The sequence below is a fragment of the Lontra canadensis genome, unplaced genomic scaffold, assembly GCF_010015895.1.
Source record: "Lontra canadensis isolate GAN:19392208 unplaced genomic scaffold, GSC_riverotter_1.0 scaffold96, whole genome shotgun sequence".
Lineage (NCBI taxonomy): Eukaryota > Metazoa > Chordata > Mammalia > Carnivora > Mustelidae > Lontra > Lontra canadensis.
This window is the reverse complement of record NW_022631090.1, coordinates 3263088-3282078: the sequence shown is the minus strand read 5'-3', so window position 1 is coordinate 3282078 and position 18991 is coordinate 3263088. Positions and strand designations below refer to the sequence as shown.

Genomic DNA, 18991 nt, shown 5'->3' with positions numbered 1-18991 from the left:
AAATCTTTTAAAAAAATAAATGAAATAAAATACATATGGTTGACCCTTGAATACCATGGGTTTAAACCTGGCAGGTCCACTGAGATACAGACTTTTTTCTGACAGATGCAGAAAAGGATCATAAATGTGTCTGCTCTTCCTTATGATCATTTCTTCAGAACGTTTTCTTTTCTCCAGCTTATCTTGTTGTAGGAATATAATACCTAATACATGTGGCATACAAACTAGGTGCTAAGAGACAGTTTCTCTTACCAGTAAGGCTTCTTAGTCAAGAGGAAGCTATTAAGGATTTAAGTCTGGGGGGAGTCAAAAGTTGTGCATGGGTATTAGGGCTGTGCCGTGGGGAGGGGACTACATTCCTAAGCTGCACATTGTTCCTGATCAACAGTAGCTCCAGAGAGCCAAAGGTAAGGAGCTAGGAGAAAAGGAAACAGAAATCAAGAGGCAGGCTGGAGGAAGAATAGAACAGTGGGGGAGAAAGGATGTCCTGTTTCCTACAGCGGTGCCAAAGGACCACAGAAGTGAAGGAGGGACGGGATCCCACTGAGCACCAGCCAGCTACCCCCAAGCCACAGAAAGCAGTGGGACCTTGCCTTTCAGGAAAACAGGGCTCCTGGCCGTGGGCGGTATCTACAGGACAGCTGTCTTGCCTTGGATAGACACTTGGAACTCAGTTATTTCTGGAAAATTACACGACTTCTAGGAAAGTGAATCCCCCAACCCCTCAGCTGTTGTTTTTTTGGTTTTTTTTTTAAAGATTTTATGTATGTATTTGTCAGAGAGAGTGAGCACAGGCAGACAGAGTGGCAGGCAGAGGCAAAGGGAGAAGCAGACTCCCTGCTGAGCAAGGAGCCCCGGTGCGGGGCTCGATCCCAGGACGCTGGAATCATGACCTGAGCCGAAGGCAGCCGCTTAACCAACTGAGCCACCCAGGCGTCCCAACCCTCAGCTGTTTTGACTGATAGGGAATCTTCTTGTCCCTGCTCACTCCAGATGGATTTGCCCTCTGCAAGGCCCAGGTCCAAGACTCAGGAGCAAAGGTGCAATCAGCCTTAGGAAACCTAGCCTTTTCTTGAAGTGCGCATAATTTCCCCAAGCGAACAGCAGATGACAGCAAAGAGCCAGAAAGGAAGCAGAGGCATCCCAAGAGCCCAGAAATGGTGAGGAATAAATCAGATTATGTTCCCCCAGTGCCCTCTGTTGCACTTAACCCCGATGTAGTACAAATACAACGCTCTCCTCCCCCACCCCCCCCCAGACAGGAACTCCGTGCACCAGGGCGTCTCTGATTCCCTAGTGCAAATGCTGGGCACATAGTAGGTGTTCAACGAATACGCTGTGGGGGCAGCTGGCTGGAGGGGAGACCCCCTGACCGGATGTGGTTAGGAGACAGACACCTGCCTTTTAGGACAACAATGTGTGTGGGGGAAAAGTGCTCATCTGAGAGGGAATCTAGGCCAGGCTTTGAATCCTGGCTCTGTTACTTAAGGCCAGGAGCAAGATACCTAGCGTTTCTGATCCCCCGTTTTCTCCTCTATAGAAGGGGCATTTTCCACCAGGGCTGGTTATGATGAGAGAACACACAAAACGGGTCTAGCAAAGCATCTCACACACAGGAAACACTCAAAAAGTTGGTGTTCACAGTGGTTATAATTACTGTTAGGGTTTTTAGAGGCAGCAGAGGAGAGAGGAAAGAATCACTAACAGTTAGTGAGAAATAAATTGGAATGAGGCCTTGAAATCCCTACTTCCTCTGCTCGGTTCCCCCCAAACGGTGCAACAACAGATCCAACAGAAGGCTGCATTGCCATCTATCACTTCTAGAAGCTGCAGCTTCCCAGACTGTGGGTTTTTTTTGGGGGGGGGTGGGGGGGTAGTGGGGATGCCTACTTGGTATTTGCCAGGTCAGAACAGTCAGCTCAGCTACCTAACAGATTGTTGTGGGCACCTCAGAGCACCTTTGGCCAGAACTTGACTCACAGGCCCCAGAAAGGGGCGGGGGGGTGGTTCTAGGGCTCTGAGACCGCTGCCTGCCTGGTTCTAGTCAGAATGAGTGTAACCCTCAGACTCAAATATTATTAGGAAGCTGTTTCCTGCGCCACAGGAGACAGACCTGAAAAATGGCCCAGGGCTCCTGGCTACTGAGACTTTCCTTAGAGCTTACATGGGGAAATAGTGCATTGAGAGCAAATTAAAAGGAAGTGCTGACTTGGTGAGACCCCAAGTGGCTGCACAGCATAAAAACAGCCTCAAAGAAGACATCCCAAGACGATGACAGAAACCAGGGCACAGGGGGCCAGCCTCTCCACCATCAGGAGACTCCGAGGGAAGCAACTGTGCCCATTCTCCAGTGTGTGTCTTGAGGCTGACTGGTCCTTGAGGCTAGCTTAGGCCGGAAGTTCTTGAGATTTGCCAGGATTCCTGAGTTAGAGGAAGCACGACTTCGAAACTGTCCTCCAGTGGCCCCAAGGGCCCGTGTAGCTGCATGTCATTTTTAATGTGTAGAAGGGAAGCCCTTGCTGCTTGAATTGAGGTGTGGGGGGGTCTGCTCTCCCTGAAAAGTCCCAGCAACTAACATAGAGAGGCTAGTAGCTGAGACTAAAAGGGGATGCCTTCCAGGTACAGGCCTTTGAGGAAGGTTAGAGCCTCGAGAGGGAGGGCTCTCACAACTCTTCTAGAAGGTATGGGAACTCCCCTTTCATCTACCACATGATAGAGGAGGAAAGGGATACTTTAAGGGTCACTGTGAGGTCACAAAGAGTTTAGTCAACTTTCCTAGGCTGTCTCAACCAAGTTGGTGGTCTCTCCCTTGTGACGAAATCGAGGTCAACGGTTTATTTTACAAGGTAATCCCTGTTCTCTTACCTGCTTCTCTCCATCCTAAAACCCCACAGTCCCTGAATTTCTTGCCACTCTCAATATCTTCTTTGGTTCTGAGAGGATGGATATAATGAGCAAGGGCATACGGTCCCTCTCTTAAGAGGGCCAGGGGGCTTCCGCCTCTCCTACTCTACGCTGCACACTGAGGCAGGGGGAAGGCACAGCGTGAGCGAGCGACAAAGCGTGTGGGTATAGGGAGGCTCCATGTAAGCCCAATGCCACCACAGACAACGAGCCCAAGGCCTAGACCCTAGGACACACGATCAGCGGCACAGGCTGGCCCACAAAGGATGGTTCTGAAAAGCCCCCCAGGACTCTTTGCAGGCCTTATCCGTGCGCATCTCCCCACCCCCTGGCATGTGGCAGAAGACATCCTACAGACACTCAGCCAGGCAGCAGCCCCAGATCCTGGTAGGTACCCAATACCCTGTGATTCCCCCAAACAGAAGGGAGTGGTGAGGTGTGATAGGGGCACGAAGGTGTGGCTTGCTGGCCTTACCTCCTTTCCAAAGCAGGTAGATGGGCACCACGTAGAGCATAACATGCTGAATGTAGTAAATCTCCAATTCGAAGGGGAGCTGGAAGGACAGGAGGAGGAGAGGTGTTTCAGAGCAGGAAGTACTCACGTCAATAGCTTCTCAAGTTGAACACCCTTGCTCTTTGGGACCCGCATCATGACCCCCCTCCCCGCCCCCCACAGTGAGTCAGGGGCTCCCTTCCCTTCACCATGAGGGAAAAAAAGAATGGAAGGGATAGACACTTAGGACCTAGGTTGGCATCTTCCAAAACATATTTGGCAGAGATGGTGCTTGCAGAATGTTCCATGAAGAAAGCTGGTTATCACGGAAGAAATGTCACAAAGACCAGGTACCCTGGAGAGCCACCGTGTATCCTCGTGGTAGAGTGAGGATCTGGGTGGTCTCTGCAACTACAAAACCGGCTTACCATGGTCTACCTAGTGTTTCCCAACCTTAGTGAGCCGTGCCTTTTTGTTCACGTAACATTCAGTACTCTGCGGGATATACTTGAACAAACACAACCTGAAGTCCCTCCTTGCTCCTGGGGAGGAGGCAGTGAACAGTTTAAAAGCTTATTCCCTGACTGACATGAAGAATGTGTGGAGTAGGATTTCTTACTCCCATTTTCCGGGTTAAAAAAAAAAGTAATTGCTAGGTCTGGCCTGGTCTAGATCCAAGCATAAAGAGTTTCCCCGCTGGATATCTGGGGTCAGTCCAGTTAGCCCTCCTTCTGGGTGAAGACCAAACAGCTGGGCCGATTCTGACAATGGCTTGCTAGAGAGAGCATCCCCACCCTTGCTCCCTCCCTGGGACGGGCGGGCTCGCTAACTGCTGCTTTCCACCTCTCTCAAAATGGAAGCTCCAGGTTCTCAAAGCAGAGCACGGTTTCCACCTGGCACAGGGAGCACGCTACAGAGTTTGGCAGAGGGCAAAGGAATGGCAACAGCTGGATGGCTAACTCAATTCTAGAGGAGGGGGAAAAAAAAACTTCAGCAGCTGGCACAAGGCCTGGCCTCTGGGGCTTCCACAGCCCACAATACATACACACACACACACACACACACACACACACACACACACACCGCGCGCGCCTCTAAAGGGAAGCCCAGAGAGACAAGGACACCCCGGGGGAAGGGTCAGCTGCCTCCCTGTTCCCTACAAGGCAAGCACAGAACCCAGACTGTGTGCTAATGACAGCCCAAGCCTGCCTCGTGCCAAGGGCTGGAACCAAAAGATGGCAGAGCGCCCAGAATGGGGGCTGGGACGACTATGGACCCTGAACAGAGACGCTGGCTCTGGCCCTTGAAAATAAAAGCCCACGCAGAAGGAAAATTTCCCGTGGATCCAGACGAGGCCCAACTACAATTTTATGCTCACAGAGGGATGTGAAATCTCCAAAAAAGAGATGAGGTTCTACGGGGCTCTGTGGACTGTGCTGGAATCGCTAGAAAAGGCCTGATAACGGACATCACTAGCATGAGCTCTGGAGGCCTAGGAGCCTGGCAGTAAGAGGATCTGGGTTGCCCCCCCTTCTGGAATTGGGGACTGCTTCATGCTTTTTCAACTGTTTCCAGATCCATGAGCCACTGACGCCTCTCGAAAACCCCATGAGGTAGGCAGGCCAAGTATCCCTATCCTCCTTTGACAGATGAGGAAAGCGAGGCACAAAAGGGTCAACGGGCTTGACTGTGGTCACCCAGAAAACAGGCAAGGGGGACGAGGTCCCACCTAAGGGATTTGACCTCTCCCTGGAATAGGTCTGGGGAGCCAGGCAGCTGTACCCCAGCATGGAGCCAGCCATATCCTCAAGCAGGACCTCTGTTTGCTTCCTGGACTCGAGCTGCTGTACCCCCTCTGAACTCCCAGTGTCCACTTGCTTTTCCCTCCGTTCCAGCCCCCTGGCCTCCTGGAATCACACCCTTCACCTGCATGTCCCCAGAGGCAGTTTAGGACTGCGGCTACGAGCCCCAATTTGGGAAGCCATCAAGTCTGTGTTTCTAGATTTTGTTATGCCCTTTATAAAAGCCTGGTGGACTCACTTTGGCAAGCCACGTCACCTCTCCGCCTCTTCCGGCACCAGTAAAATGAAAACGGTTACACTGTTCTCAGATTATTGTAATTTTTTTTTAACTTTTAGAGGTTGATCCTTTTTTTTTTAAGATTTTATTCATTTGTCAGAGAGCGCAAGCAGGGGGAGCAGTGGCAGGCAGAGGGAGAAGCAGGCTCCCCACTGAGCAAGAAGCCTTATGTGGGGCTTGATCCCAGGACTCTGGGATCATGACCTGCGCTGAAGGCAGATTCTTAACTGACTGAGCCATCTAGGTATCTCAATTTTTAATTTTTAATATAACAAACATGCATACAATACTCATGTGCCTGGAACAAGTAAGAACTTTCTTCACTATCAAGTCATCCAGTCCTCATAACAACTGTGCTGTTCCAGTCATCTCCAGATACGAGAAACTGAGGCACAGAAAGGTTTGCTGACCAAGTCTACCCAGCTCATGTGGTAACAGAGCCAGGATCCTACCCCAGGCAGTCCGGCTCTAGAGTTTACAGGATCATCCAGCACCCTGCACTACCCCTGCCCCGCTCTCTCCTCTACTCAAAAAGCCTGACACTGCTGTGATCAGTGGGTGTGTGGTAACCCTCCACATGGGAACTGGGCCCAGCCTCTCCCTGTTCACATGCTTCTCACCTCCGTGGCCTGCGCTGGCCCACTGTGATCCCACTGTGAGCCCACATCATGCCATGGCCAGGCCTGGCCGACCACACAGGCCCCTCAGCTCCCGAGACTCTTGTCACTAGCCCTCAGAGGCTCTGTAGGCACTCTGGTGACAAATCTTACAGTGGCCTCCAGAAATATTTTTCTTCCTCAGAGGGCCACCTCACCTCCTATTCCAAGAGTTTCCTACCTCAGAAGGTCACAGAGAGTATAAAACGAGGTGTGGGCACTGGCGACAGCTCCGGCCAAAGAGGAGAAAGACATTAGAGGCAAAGGAGGATATGTGTGTGTGGCAGGGGAGGGCAACAGGGAGTGGAAGGGAGGGAGGAGATGAAAGAGAAAGCGGCAGCATAAGAAAAAACACCCAAGTGGCAGGAAGAAGGGAGTGGAATGGGAACAAGAAAATGACCCCTCGTCATTTCATAATACTTACTAAATACTTACGTGCCATGTGTGGGGTTACACAATTTTACGTGCACTATCTCACTTTAACTATTACAAGTCTCTGTGTAGCAAGAACAATGGTCATTCCCATTTGACAGATAAGGACACTGAGGCACAATGCTGTGAAATGACATCCAAAGAAGAAACAGGGCAGGGCGCCTAGGTGGCTCAGTCAGGTGAGTGTACGAGTATGGGTTTCAGCTCAGGTCATGATCTCAGGGTGGTGGGATCGAGCCCCAAGGCAGGCTCTGTGCTCAGCATGGAGTCTATTTCAAATTCTGTCTCCCCCTGCCCTTCCCCCAACTCGAGCACTCTCTCTCTCTCTCAAATAAATAATATATTAAAAAAAAAAAACAAAGAAGAGACGGGGCAAGGATGGCATTAAAGGACATTCAGCATTGAAGCAAATGGGTAGTTTTCTTTACTGAACACTGGATCTGTCCTGAGTTCCCCAAAACTTTCTCACAGAGCCTCCCCCATCTTCTTTTCCCCATTTCACAAACACGATCTGGAAAGTGCTATACTTCCCTCAGTAGAAGTTCCACTTCGCTGACTCATTTCTGCTCTACAGAACTCACATCTGGAATGCTACTCCAACATAACTATCCTGGTGCTTTTTTAGCTGGAAGATTCTGGAGGCTTTAGACCAAAAGTCCTATATCACCGCAAGTGAAAGCCAAAAACCACTAACAGTGTTTTAAACCACACAGGTCATTAGCTTCGTTCTCGCACCCAAGTCAGCATCTTTATTTTATTTTATTTTTTAAATCCAAAGAGCAGACTGATAAACCCCAGCAGGCCTCTGGGCTCAGACTGGGTAAAACATGAGGGGCATGGACTCTGTCCGCGATCAGAGCATGACCTCCTTTCTCCCAGGGAGCAGCCCTGCCAGCCGCACCATCACACTCTGCCATGGAGACAAGCAATCCCATTGTGCCCTCCATCCCTGGTCACTTAAGTCACTGTAAGAAGCCCCAAACTCTGGGGCACCTGGGTGGCTCAGTCGGTTAAGCACCCAACTCCTGGTTTTGGCTCAGGTTGTGATCTCAGGATTGTTGGACTCCATGATCAGCATGGAGCCTGCTTGGATTCTCTCTCTCTCCTCCTCCTCTGCAACCCCCCACCCCGGCCACTTGTGTGTGCACTTGCTGTGCTCTAATCAATAAAACCTATGAAAAAAAAAAAGCCCCAAACTCCCAGGTCACCATGTAACACCTGAATTCTAATCCCCCCCCACCACCACAATCTGACCTCATCAGCCACCTTCCCTCAATTCTAGAAACTCCAGCAGCCTACCCTCTGGAACCCACAGACTCTTCATTAGCAAAATCCCCTGTATCCTCACTGTCCTCGGAGCAGTCCCTTCACCTTCTTGCTTTAACAAAAACCCGGTTCCCTCTCCCTCTGAGAACGCTGCCCTCCCAACAGCCCCCTCCAGTGCTGGGTGGTTTGTCTGCCATGTTGCCTTGTGCCATGGGGGCCAGGAGGAGTCCTGCCTGCTCCCTTCTGCTGCTTCTTCATTGGTGCTTTCACAACCATTCTCTCTGCTTCCTTCCTCACCACTCCCCTGATTTCAATCTCATGCCCTTGGCCTCTGCCACCCACCACTCTTCCCGCAGCAGTCACCTACAGACCCTCTCCCCAGACATTCCCCTTCATCCTCGAAGACAGTGCCTCCTGCCTCCCTTGCCATTTCTGTGCAACACTCCCATGTCAAAACCCGTGTGTTCTCAACGCCACCTTCTACGTAGCCAACTCACCCGCCTCCTATCCACCTTCCAACCTCACTGGCACCTCCGGTCCACTGATCCCACCACCTTTTACTGCCCCGACTGGCCAGCAGTCCTCAGTTCCACGCTTGCTTATCAGTCCCTTCGCCTTATTCTCAGCTCTCCTGACACTCTCTCCCCCTGCAACCTACTTGCCTTGCAAAGCCACACTGCTGGTAAAATCTGCCAAAGAAAAATACAAGGTTTTGCAGTTGACCCTTTAAATTCATGACTACCGGTTGGGAGCCAGCCCCTAATGCTACCCTATCATCCATCTACATTCCCAGATGCATTCGCTCTCCTCTCTCCTGGACAACTATTTCACAACCTATCCAACTTTCCTCAAACCTTCGCCCATCCTCCTCCATGGTGATAAGGTGTCCTATTCCATTTGAGGGGGAGCAACAGGAGAAGAACATCCACGAGCTCCCACTTCCACATTTCCCTCCTCTCTGCACCCATCCCCTCAGCTGCCTTTTCTTCTGTGGCTCTTCAGAAACCCCACCACCACCACACTGAGGGCCAAGGCCAGTCCCTTCATTTGTATGCTAGATCCAATCTTTTCTTGCCGACTCAAGGACACCACACCAGCAATCGTCCCTTTTTTTCCACTGGATCATTCCCATCAGAAAACAAATAAATTACAATTTCTCTCATCAGAAGAGAGAAAAACTCTTGCCCCACTTCACCCTCGCCCAGGTGATTTCTTTGCACAAACTTTAAATAGCCACCCCTTCTTCACCCCCATGCCAGGGTGTCAAGAAGATCTTCGGCACCTCGTGCAGTCAACAACGTACTGGTCCTGCAGGCGATCGTTCTCTCGTCCTTGAAACACTTGCTGCACTAGGCAGAAAGTGGTATTCTGTTCTTCCCCTGCCTCGATGACTCCCCTTTGCATTCCCCTTTACTACATTTTCCTTCTGTGCCTCATATTGGAGCCCAGAACCAAGTCCTTGGCTCTCTTTTAGAGCTACTCTCACTCACTAGATCATCTTACCCGGGGTCCTGGCTCTAAAGGCCATGTGGATACTGATGACTTCCAAACGACTATGTGCAGCCTAGAGTCAGGCGGCTAAGACTGAAACTACAGCTCCATCATTTGGTTGTACTTTGGGGCCAATCCCTCAGTCTTGCTGAGCTTCACCTGGCTCATTTGTAAAACAGGAATGATAACGATGCCGATCGCATCAAGTTGCGGTGAAACTGGGTGAGGTAAGGCATGTAGGGTTCTTGGCCCAGCGCTGGCACACGGCACGTACGCAACATTAGTGGTTGGCCCATCTTCCTCTTCGGCATTAATCCAGCCAGTAAGCAGTAAAGGCAAAATTTCAATTCCGGCTAAGACTGGTTTTCTAACATTTTATTTATTTGACAGAGAGAGAGTGAGTGAGAGAGAGAAGGAGCAGGGGGAGGGGCAAAGGGAGAGGGAGAAGCAGGAACCCCATGTGGGTCTCGATCCTAGGACTCCAGGATCATGACCTGAGCCAAAGGCAGATACTTAACCTACTGAGCCACCCAGGCGTCCCTGCAGCCAATAAGACTTAATGCCAGGCCTCTCTGGGTCAAAAGCAGGAGCTCTTTTTACCTCGTCATCCTGCGTTAGCAAGAGCCCCTAGCAAGAGATAGTGGAGTTTGGACCTGTTCCATAGCCCTAAGTCACACATCGGTGTATTTGTCAGATGACAACCAAGATAAATTTTAGCTTCCCAATGTGATTCATTCTTTGGGCCCATCTCTAGGTGAGTTTTCCCTGGAGACTTACTAATTTCTCAAAAGAATGTCAATACTACTCTCCTCTTCTTACCTATGACAGTCCTATTATTACTATCATCCAGTTAGTAGAAAAAAAAACCACTTACTGAGATACTACTGGGTGGCAGAGAATGTTCATGGCTCTGGATATACAGCCATGATGAACACACAGTCCCCGCCCTATGAGAGTGCGTAGTCTAGTCAAGGAGGCGAATGGATAAAGGGATGAGGTCAGTGTAGCAAATGATCATGGAAAAACCTACAGATCAAGCATGGGATCTGGTTTGAGTTTTCTCTGAAAGTGAGGGAGAGGGGCGCCTGGGTGGCTCAGCTGGTTGTGTATCTGACTCTTGATTTCGGCTCAGGTCATGATCTCAGGGTCATGAGATCCAACCCTGCATCAGGCTCCATGCTCAGCAGGGAGTCTGCTTGGGATTCTCTCTCTCCCTCTGCCCCTCCCCCCCACCCCCACCCTGTCATGCTCACCAGCTCACAGGGGACCCGCAACAGGAATGTCTAAATCAAACTCAAGGTGGAGGGAGCAAGAGAAGGGAGGGTGGGTAGCTGTGAGAGAAGGTAAGGGAGCTGAATGACCAAGACTTTGACTGACTGGACAGGAGGAAGAAAGAAGCCAAAGGTGACCCTGGGACCAAGGGCCTAGATGGTCAGCAGGATGTTGGGGCTTCCTCTTACGTTGGGGTCTACAGTCAAGGAAGCAGATTGAAGGAGACTAAGAAAAGCAGCTAGGCTCATGCTGAGTTTGAGGCCAGTCTGGTAGCCTGGCAGAGGAACGGCTACCTCAGTGGGAATGTCGGGCTACATCTTAGGGAGGCCGGAAAGTTGCAAGGCAAATGATATACATGTGTAATGGTATGTTTTGATCTAGACATGTACATTATAAAACACTGGCATGGAAAAATAAGATGATGAAACTCTGAGATGCAGAGAAGTGCTAGTATTTTCTTTAAGCCTCCCGAGAATATCTATGCACTCCACTCCAGACCCCTGGGCCATGGTCCTTTCAACAAGAGAGTGTAGGTGAAGAGAGACGAAAATCATAACCCCAGGTTAGTAACCACAGAGAAATAACTGTGAAGAATGGGACAGACTCAAACATATTGTTGGTGTGAGGGAAGGAGCCAGTGGAGAGGGAAAGCCGGAGAAGCAGGACAAGCAGGAGGCACTGGACAGTGTGAGGGCCTACAGCAGGCACGGGCTGGCACTGAGGGCATGGGAGAGGATTAGCTTGGGCCCCAGGAGATGAGGAGGGAAGGCCGAGCCGAAGTGAGGTTAACATAACTGTATGAGGGAGGGGCATGGAAGAAGTCCAGGGAGCTCACAACCTCAGAGCCCATGCCACACAGCAAGAGGTTTGGCCTTACCAGAAGAATCCACTGTTGATGATGAGGTACAGAATTAGGAAGAGGTGGTTACAGAGGGCAGACCCTGGTCTAAGCTCAGCCCCACATTGCAGAATCCCGAAAGAAGTCAGAGAATCAGACAAGATCATTGCTTATAGTCTGAATGTTGTGTCTCTTCCACCAGTTCATGCCCCAATGTGATGGTCTTAGGAGGTGGGGCTTTAGGATGTGATCAGGTCATGAGGGGGGATGCCCTGTGAATGGGATCAGGGCCCCTGTAAGAGAACCCAGAGAGCTCCCTCACCCCTTCTATCCTGTGAGGACCCAGCAAGAAGCCTGCAGTCCAGAAGAGGGCCCTCACCCAACCACTCAGAGTTCCAGCCTCCAGAACCATGAGAAATACTTCTCCGTTGTAGAAGCTACTCAGCTGGTGGTATTTTGTTATGGCAGCTGAATGGACCAAAACAAGAATCTATCTCCTGTAGAGGGGAAAGGGAAGGGGAAAGGAGGTGACCCACTCTTAACTGAGGCCTTGGGTAATGTTCATGCCACTTGAGTCTGGCTTTGGAACACTTTGTCTTCATTAACTGACCACAGACTTGCACTGTGGCCTACGGGTGCCACAAACTCCTTGCCACTAAATGCCACTTGCTAGAGGAGCTGCGAAAGGAATACCCACAACCTAAAATAAACCATAAGATACTCATGGAACAGAATAGCAATCTGCCATTAAAAACAACAATGTGCCAGGAGCAGACAGCCTGGCAAATCCAGAACGTGGAAGAGTCTGTAAAAAGACTGGCCCGGATTTGTCAGGTTTTCAGTGCCATGCAAAAAGAAGGCGGGGGACCATTTGTAGATTTAAAAAAAATAAACAAACAAACACTAAATAGAACAGTCAAAAGCAATTTTGAAACCTGACTGAATCCTGATTACAAAAAAAAAGAAAAATTAAAGCCATTCTTGGACCGATTGGGAGAAATTTCAATATAAACTGATTATCAGATAAAGTAGACAGTATTATAGAATTGTGGATAATTTTCTTGAGTGCAATCACAGTATTGTGGTTGTACAAGAGCCCTTCTTTAGCTTTATTCTTGGGAGCTGCGGCAAAAGTCTTTAGAACTGAAGTGTCAGGATGTCTGTGACTCTGTTTCGAAAAAGAAGAGATTGTGATAGAAACAGAATATGGAGAAATGTTTAGTTGTTACATCTAGCTGGAGGGCACATGTCATTGTTCACCATACTAACTATCATTTCAACTCTTTGCTACAAAAATTCCAACAATAAGAAGTTGGAAAATTTAAAAAATTTAAATAAATTTAATTGAGGTAAATTTGTACGACCTAATATGGTAGAAACCCTAAGATAAAGGAATAGGAGGGGAAACAAGGTGCATTCATTTTGGAGAATAACTGGTCAATATTTACCCAAATTTTTAAATACCCATTCACTTTGACTCACTTTTATGAATTTATATTAACAGCAATGCTTGTATTCACACCCAGAACCGTATGTGTAACATGCTCAATGCAGTCATTTGTAATAACAAAAAGTACACAACAACAAAAAAGTAAACTGTCCATTAGTGGAAAAGTCATCAAAAAATACTGTGGAGGACAAACTATGCAACCATTTACAAAAAAGGGAGGTACAACCATTTATCGATAAAACTGAGTGAATCTAGGGGCGTCTGGGTGGTGCAATCACTGAGCGCCCAACTCTTGGTTTCAGCTCAGGTCATGATCTCAGGGTTGTGAGATCAAGCCCCATGTCAGGCTCCAGGTTGAGTGCAGAGTCAGCTTAAGACTCTCTTCCTTTTCCACTGCCCCTGTTCTCACTCGTTCTCTCTCTTGCTCTCAAATCAATAAATAAGTCTTAAAAAAAAAACTGAGCAAATCTACATTGTACAAAGAATGATCCTTTTTGTAGAAGAAAAAGGACTGATGAGTATTTGTGCTTTTAGGTGTATGTGAAATGCACGGTGAAAGGACTGGGAGGATATTCAGCAAACTGGGCAGAGGGACAGGGTTGGGAGGAGAGGCAGGGATAGGGGAAACCTTGACTTTGGATCCAAGAGACTTGTACAGTTGGAGCTTTGTGACAAATGAATATACTCCTTTATTAAGCATGAAGCTAAAAGTTTTTAAAAGTTAAAGACAAGGTCAAAAGAGGAATGTGAACTGTTAGCAGCAATTAACTCTGTGGAGTGGGAGGGGAGAACTTTCGTGTTATATAGCCTCCTTATCTCTACACTTCAGGAATCCTTAACTAGGAGGATGCATTCAGCTATTAGGGATAATTACAGTGAATTTTTCTACCTTCTACGAAGCCCCCTCTCAGAGTATCTGAGCACGTAGAGAAAAGAACACGTAACGTAACAAGTGGGGGGAGAGTCTTTTTAGACACCCCCCCCAACACCGGCCAAAATCCTTTGTTCTCCCAGTATCTTCCCTTATGACCCATTTCCGGCCCCAGTAAACACAGCTGCCCACAGCCTGACCAAACCAGGGTATTCCATCCTATTCTCATGGTCTGATGTGGAGAGAGGGACTGGTGAAGAGGGGAGACAGGTAGGGTGGAGACTGATCCTTGGTTTCACAGTCCAAATCCCATCAGAGCTGCTCCAGACTTCCTCCTCAGTGCTCAGAGGCCACAGAAGAGCAGAACAGAGTCGTGATTGTCTGGAAGCCGCCTCAGGTCAGCTCCCTAGTGTCAGAACAAAATATTTTCGACCCGTGAAAGATGCTGTCTGCTCTGGTGGCCCAGCTACTTGCGAAAGTGCCTTTTGGGGTATAAGATACAGCAGCCCAGAGTGGCCTGCTTCGGCTGGGCGTGCCTGTAACAGGACTTAGACTAAGTGGCAATCTGGGGTCAGTCAGCCATCGTGCATGCTGCAAGGCCTCATTCAACCATTATTCCCTTTATGTAAGATGAAAATGATATCCCCTAGCTCTTCTTCCTTCTCCTACCTCTAACAGACTCAGGAATTAGTCAGGAGGGGAGTTAGGGCTTAGTAATCGGGAGGACAAGGTGGAGAAGGAAGATAATGGTGCTCATAATGGCGTACGCTTACTAACTTTTATGGGGTTGTGTCCCCACCCCCGCCAAATTCATATGTTGAAGTCCTAACCCCCAGTACCTCAGAATGTGACTGGCTTTGGAGACAGGGTCTTTCAAGAGGAAGTAAAGATAAAATGAGGCCCGATGGGTGAGGCTTAGCCTAATGCCTGCTGTCCCCACAGGAAGAGGAAAGTAAGAAACAGAGACATAGAGCAAAGGCCACGGGAGGACAGCTGAAGAAGACCGCCATCTACGAGCAAAAGAGAGAGGCCCTCAGAAGAAACGAACACTACTGACACCTTGATCTTAGACTTCTAGCCCCCCGAACAGTGAGGAAATAAGTTTCTGTTGTTTAAGTCATCCAGTCTATGGTATCCATCATGACAGTGCGAGCAAAAGCAAATGAAGACACTGACCCACCATGTACTACTGAGCCAGGCCCTGTACTAAAGCACTTCACACCTGTGAACTCCTTCCGTCTTCCCAACACACTTGTGACGTAGCACCCATTGCTATTCTCCAGTTTTAAGAGGAAGAAATTGAGGTATAGAGAGGTTTTCTTGTAATAGCAAGGTACTAGGAATGACCAAATGCCCATCTAACGGAGAATGGAGAAAGACATTGGGGTCTATTCATAGGACGGAATGCTTTGCCCGAATGAAAACGTAACTAGAGTTATAGTCAGGAACAGGGATGAATCTTAGTCATATAATGTTGAAGAAAACAAGCAAATCCCAGAAGACTATATACAATATAATAACATTTTCATGAGGGTCAAAAAAAGAAAAAAAAACCTAAAATGTACAACGTAATACCGTTTTAATAAGGCTAAAGAACAACTAAAATTAAATATCTTATGTAGGAATATATGTATATGTATATATTCATTCATATGTACAAATGAGAGAGAAAGATAAAACTTTTCAAAAACAGCAAAGCAATAATGACCAAAATTCAGGTTAGTGGTTCTGTCAAGGTGGGTAAGGAGGAAGGGAGCCGGGTGGGGGAAGCACACACAGCATACGTCTGTATTATCAATGGGGCTGGTTCATGGGTTGGGCGCATAGCAATGGCTTATTACGTTATGCAAAAATAAATAAATACACCCATGAAGAAAATTAAAGCAGGCCATGCACGGACCACTGGTGGAGTCCACTAGGAGTTGAGGATTATAAATATGATTACCACAGTTGTGGGCACCCCATGTGGGTTTAGAAAGAAAAGGGGGTGGGGGTTCAATCAAATAACTTCCCCCAGATCTCAAGTCTCATTAAATGGACTTCCTGATACCTCCTAGAACTTGGCACAATACTAGACACACAGATTAGTGGGTATTTATCAACTTATTTAGAGATATGGCAGGAGAGCACTGAGAACAGACAGATGGCCAGACCCATGAAGAGAATTAGAATGCCCTCCTGACTGCCCCCAACAACAAGGACACCACTGCAGAAGGCTGGACTGTGTGGACCATACAAGACCCAGACTTCCACTGCTGGTAATACTCAATGGAAGACCGAATATAGCCACGAGTGGCCCCTAGGCACTCCATCATAGGCAGGGTCCCTGGCGCTCTCCCTCTAGGAGAGCCTGCTGTCACAGGATACAGTGTTGTGCGGTGGTTGTTCCACCTACTGAAACTGATTGATGGGAACGTGGTCTATTGGATGAACAGACCAGAGAAGGCGGAGCTCCACCAATCCTGGCTGGAGAGTGGGGATCTCAGATCTCCCACCCTTCTCTCCCAGTTCCTTTTCCCTTTCCACACTGCCACTGCAGCACAGAGGGAGTGAAATTCAAAGGTATCCAGAATGATAAATCTCGCCTAACAGCCTATTCAGTTCAAGAAGAAAAAGAATTTTTCTCTTGGTTCCCACCTTTGGTACTAAGAGTTGGGTCTTGAGGCACACCAAAACACCTCGCCAGGACCAAGTTCGAGATTATTTTCTCGGGACAGCTCAGCTCAGGCTACACATGTGCTATCAGTGCCATCTGGACCTTGTTCCATGGGAAAAGCATCCATCCCTCCTCTCAAGACAGGACCTGTCCTCTCTGGCCCAAGTTGCAGCTGACCTTTGGCCTAGCTTGGAAACTGAGCAATACCAGTTGCATGCAGTGAATGCGGCATGAGGCCCAAACGGAAGTGGTCTGATTCTTTCGACATCATCTAGACCAATGACAAACTGGCCTCTTCATCACCAGTCACATCACGAACACCCACTCCATACAGAACCTCGTGTCCTCCCACCTCTCCAACACATACACAGATTTCCCAAAGCCCTCTTCATGAATTCCTGTTTGCACTGTTTGTGTCTCAGGGTGGGCCTCGGGAAAATGGAGGGGGAGAACAGTAGTTAATGTCTACTTGGAAGAGAATTCTGGAAAGCAGAAAGCCATGGATGGGTATCTTTCCAAGCCAAAGCAAAGCCCGAGCTCAGCAGAAGATGTCCAGATGGCTCCCAGAGCCAACAGTCTGTCACCATCACAGGGCAGGAGCTACTGGGAGCCCACAGCTGAGAGTTCCTCATGCTTGGAGACTCCCTGTCCTTGGGAGAGGGGAGAGGTATGTTTCGGATCAGCAAGAGGAAGCGAAGTAGGACTCCCCTGACCCTTCTGTCAGCCCCCGCTCTGCCGCTATGGAACAGACCCCAGAGGGCAGCCCACGAGTCAGGTGAGAAGATTCTGTCTTTTCTCTTCCTTTCTGTTTCCCCACCAAAGAGGCATTTTAAGTTGCTGTCATCTCAGAATAACGTGATCCTGGTCTATATAGACATGTTTCACTTCTCTAGAGCCCACTCCCCCCCTGCCACCCACAACCTATTTTGGGCCAACATAATTTACAATTCCCAGAAATGTCTGAGAAGTGGCGTACACACTTCTGGTGCCAAAGCCTGGCCGGTTTTACAGATTTTCATTTAGCAGGTGTCTGTTGCTAAATCAGTAGCAGCTGCTAATTGCTTTTCCTCCCTCGAACCTTCAGACAGAATGAAACATCTGGTGTTCTCTCACTTCGGGTTAAAATCAGATACCTTATCATTCCTCCTTTGGGTGCCATTTTTATTAGAACGCTTTCAGCTGACGCCTGGAACAGGCCACACACAGCACTGTCACCTCAGAAGATTGAGGGGGTACAATTCAAAGGACACCACCACCAGAGGACACCCCTACCTTGTGCCTCCAGGCCTCCTGCCCAGCTGCGGGGTTGCTGGCCTGTCGCCACAAGGTGGAGCTTTAAGCCCATAACCACCCAAGGAACGAGGGCCTCAGGATGGTCCCGGTCACCAGAAAGCGATGAGATGGGAAGGGGATGCGTGGAGTGGGGAATCCTGAGCCAGGCCCACTGACCTCTGCAAAAGGGTGGCTATGGTTCAGGTTCTGGAAGAAAAACTCTTGAACAACGAGAACTGATGAACTTGTCGGCTGGTGAAAACATCCACCTGTCAGGTGAGTGCACACCCTCCTGCCGTTGTGGACAGAGGCTCCCGCACTTAGGACCCTTCTGAACTCTACCCTATATACCTCTTCATCTGGCTGCCCTCCAAAGATCCTTTCCAATAAACTGGTAAACATCAGTCCATGTTTCCGACTTCGGTGAGCTGCTCTAGCAAGTTCATCGAACCTGAGGAGGGAGTCATGGGAAACTCTGATTTACAGCCAGTCAGAAGCACAGGTCACAAGCGGGACTTATGACTGGCACTGGAGATGGGGGCAGTCTTATAGGACGGAGCCCTGAACCTGTGAGATCTGATGCTATCGCCAGGCAGTGTCAGAATGAGTTAAATGGTAGGATACCCACCTGGTGTCACACAGCTGTCTGGTGTGGGGACACACAAGTCTCACACACACACACACACAAAGCATCCCATTCAGTACTTATGCGACAGGGGAGGCAGAAAGAGCACTGGTCTGGGAGTCAGGAGACCTGAGTTCTGGTCATAAAGCTGTCGTTCACTGGCCATACGACCTAGTCATTCCCCTTTCCTGGGCTCTTGTCATGTGCAGTATGATGTAGTTAGATAACCTGAATTTCTCAGGACCTCCCAAGCTCGAAAGTGCTAGGATCCAGTTGATTTTCTGAAGCCAGTATTTGACTCCCATAAAATCTGGAGCTACCTGGACTCCCATAAAATTTCCTTTCTGTTCCTCAGGTGCTACCTTTTAGGATGTTTTGGAATATCAGCACTGTCCCCGACATAGTCGTCTTTCCTAGCTTTGGGGCACAAGCTAATCTTGCCCTTTGGGGAGTCCTCTGTGCCCTGATCTGAGTCAGCATCAACCCCTTAAATTAGTTTAACAAACCATGAAGCCAGCTAACTGCACTGTCTGTTACTAAGACCTTAATATTCTCTAGCTTGTCTAGCTTGGTTCTTGGGAAAATGACTTACCAACATCCAGATTATACTCTGGCTTCCCCTAATAAAAGTCAGAGTAATCCTATCAAAACAAAACGTGGTAAGTTTCACAATAATGTATTTCACA

The 18991-nt window shown here is 48.7% G+C and overlaps 1 protein-coding gene across 6 annotated transcripts in view; it reads right to left on the bottom strand.

Moving 5' to 3' along the window:
* The window catches only part of TMEM164 (transmembrane protein 164), a 152098-nt gene that overhangs the window by 27154 nt on the left and 105953 nt on the right, over positions 1-18991 (bottom strand). For all 6 annotated transcript variants that reach the window (XM_032837054.1, XM_032837055.1, XM_032837049.1 and 3 more), the window contains one exon: positions 3380-3458. In XM_032837054.1, coding sequence (XP_032692945.1) covers positions 3380-3458 — 79 coding nt within the window. The remainder of the gene's footprint in view (positions 1-3379; positions 3459-18991) is intronic.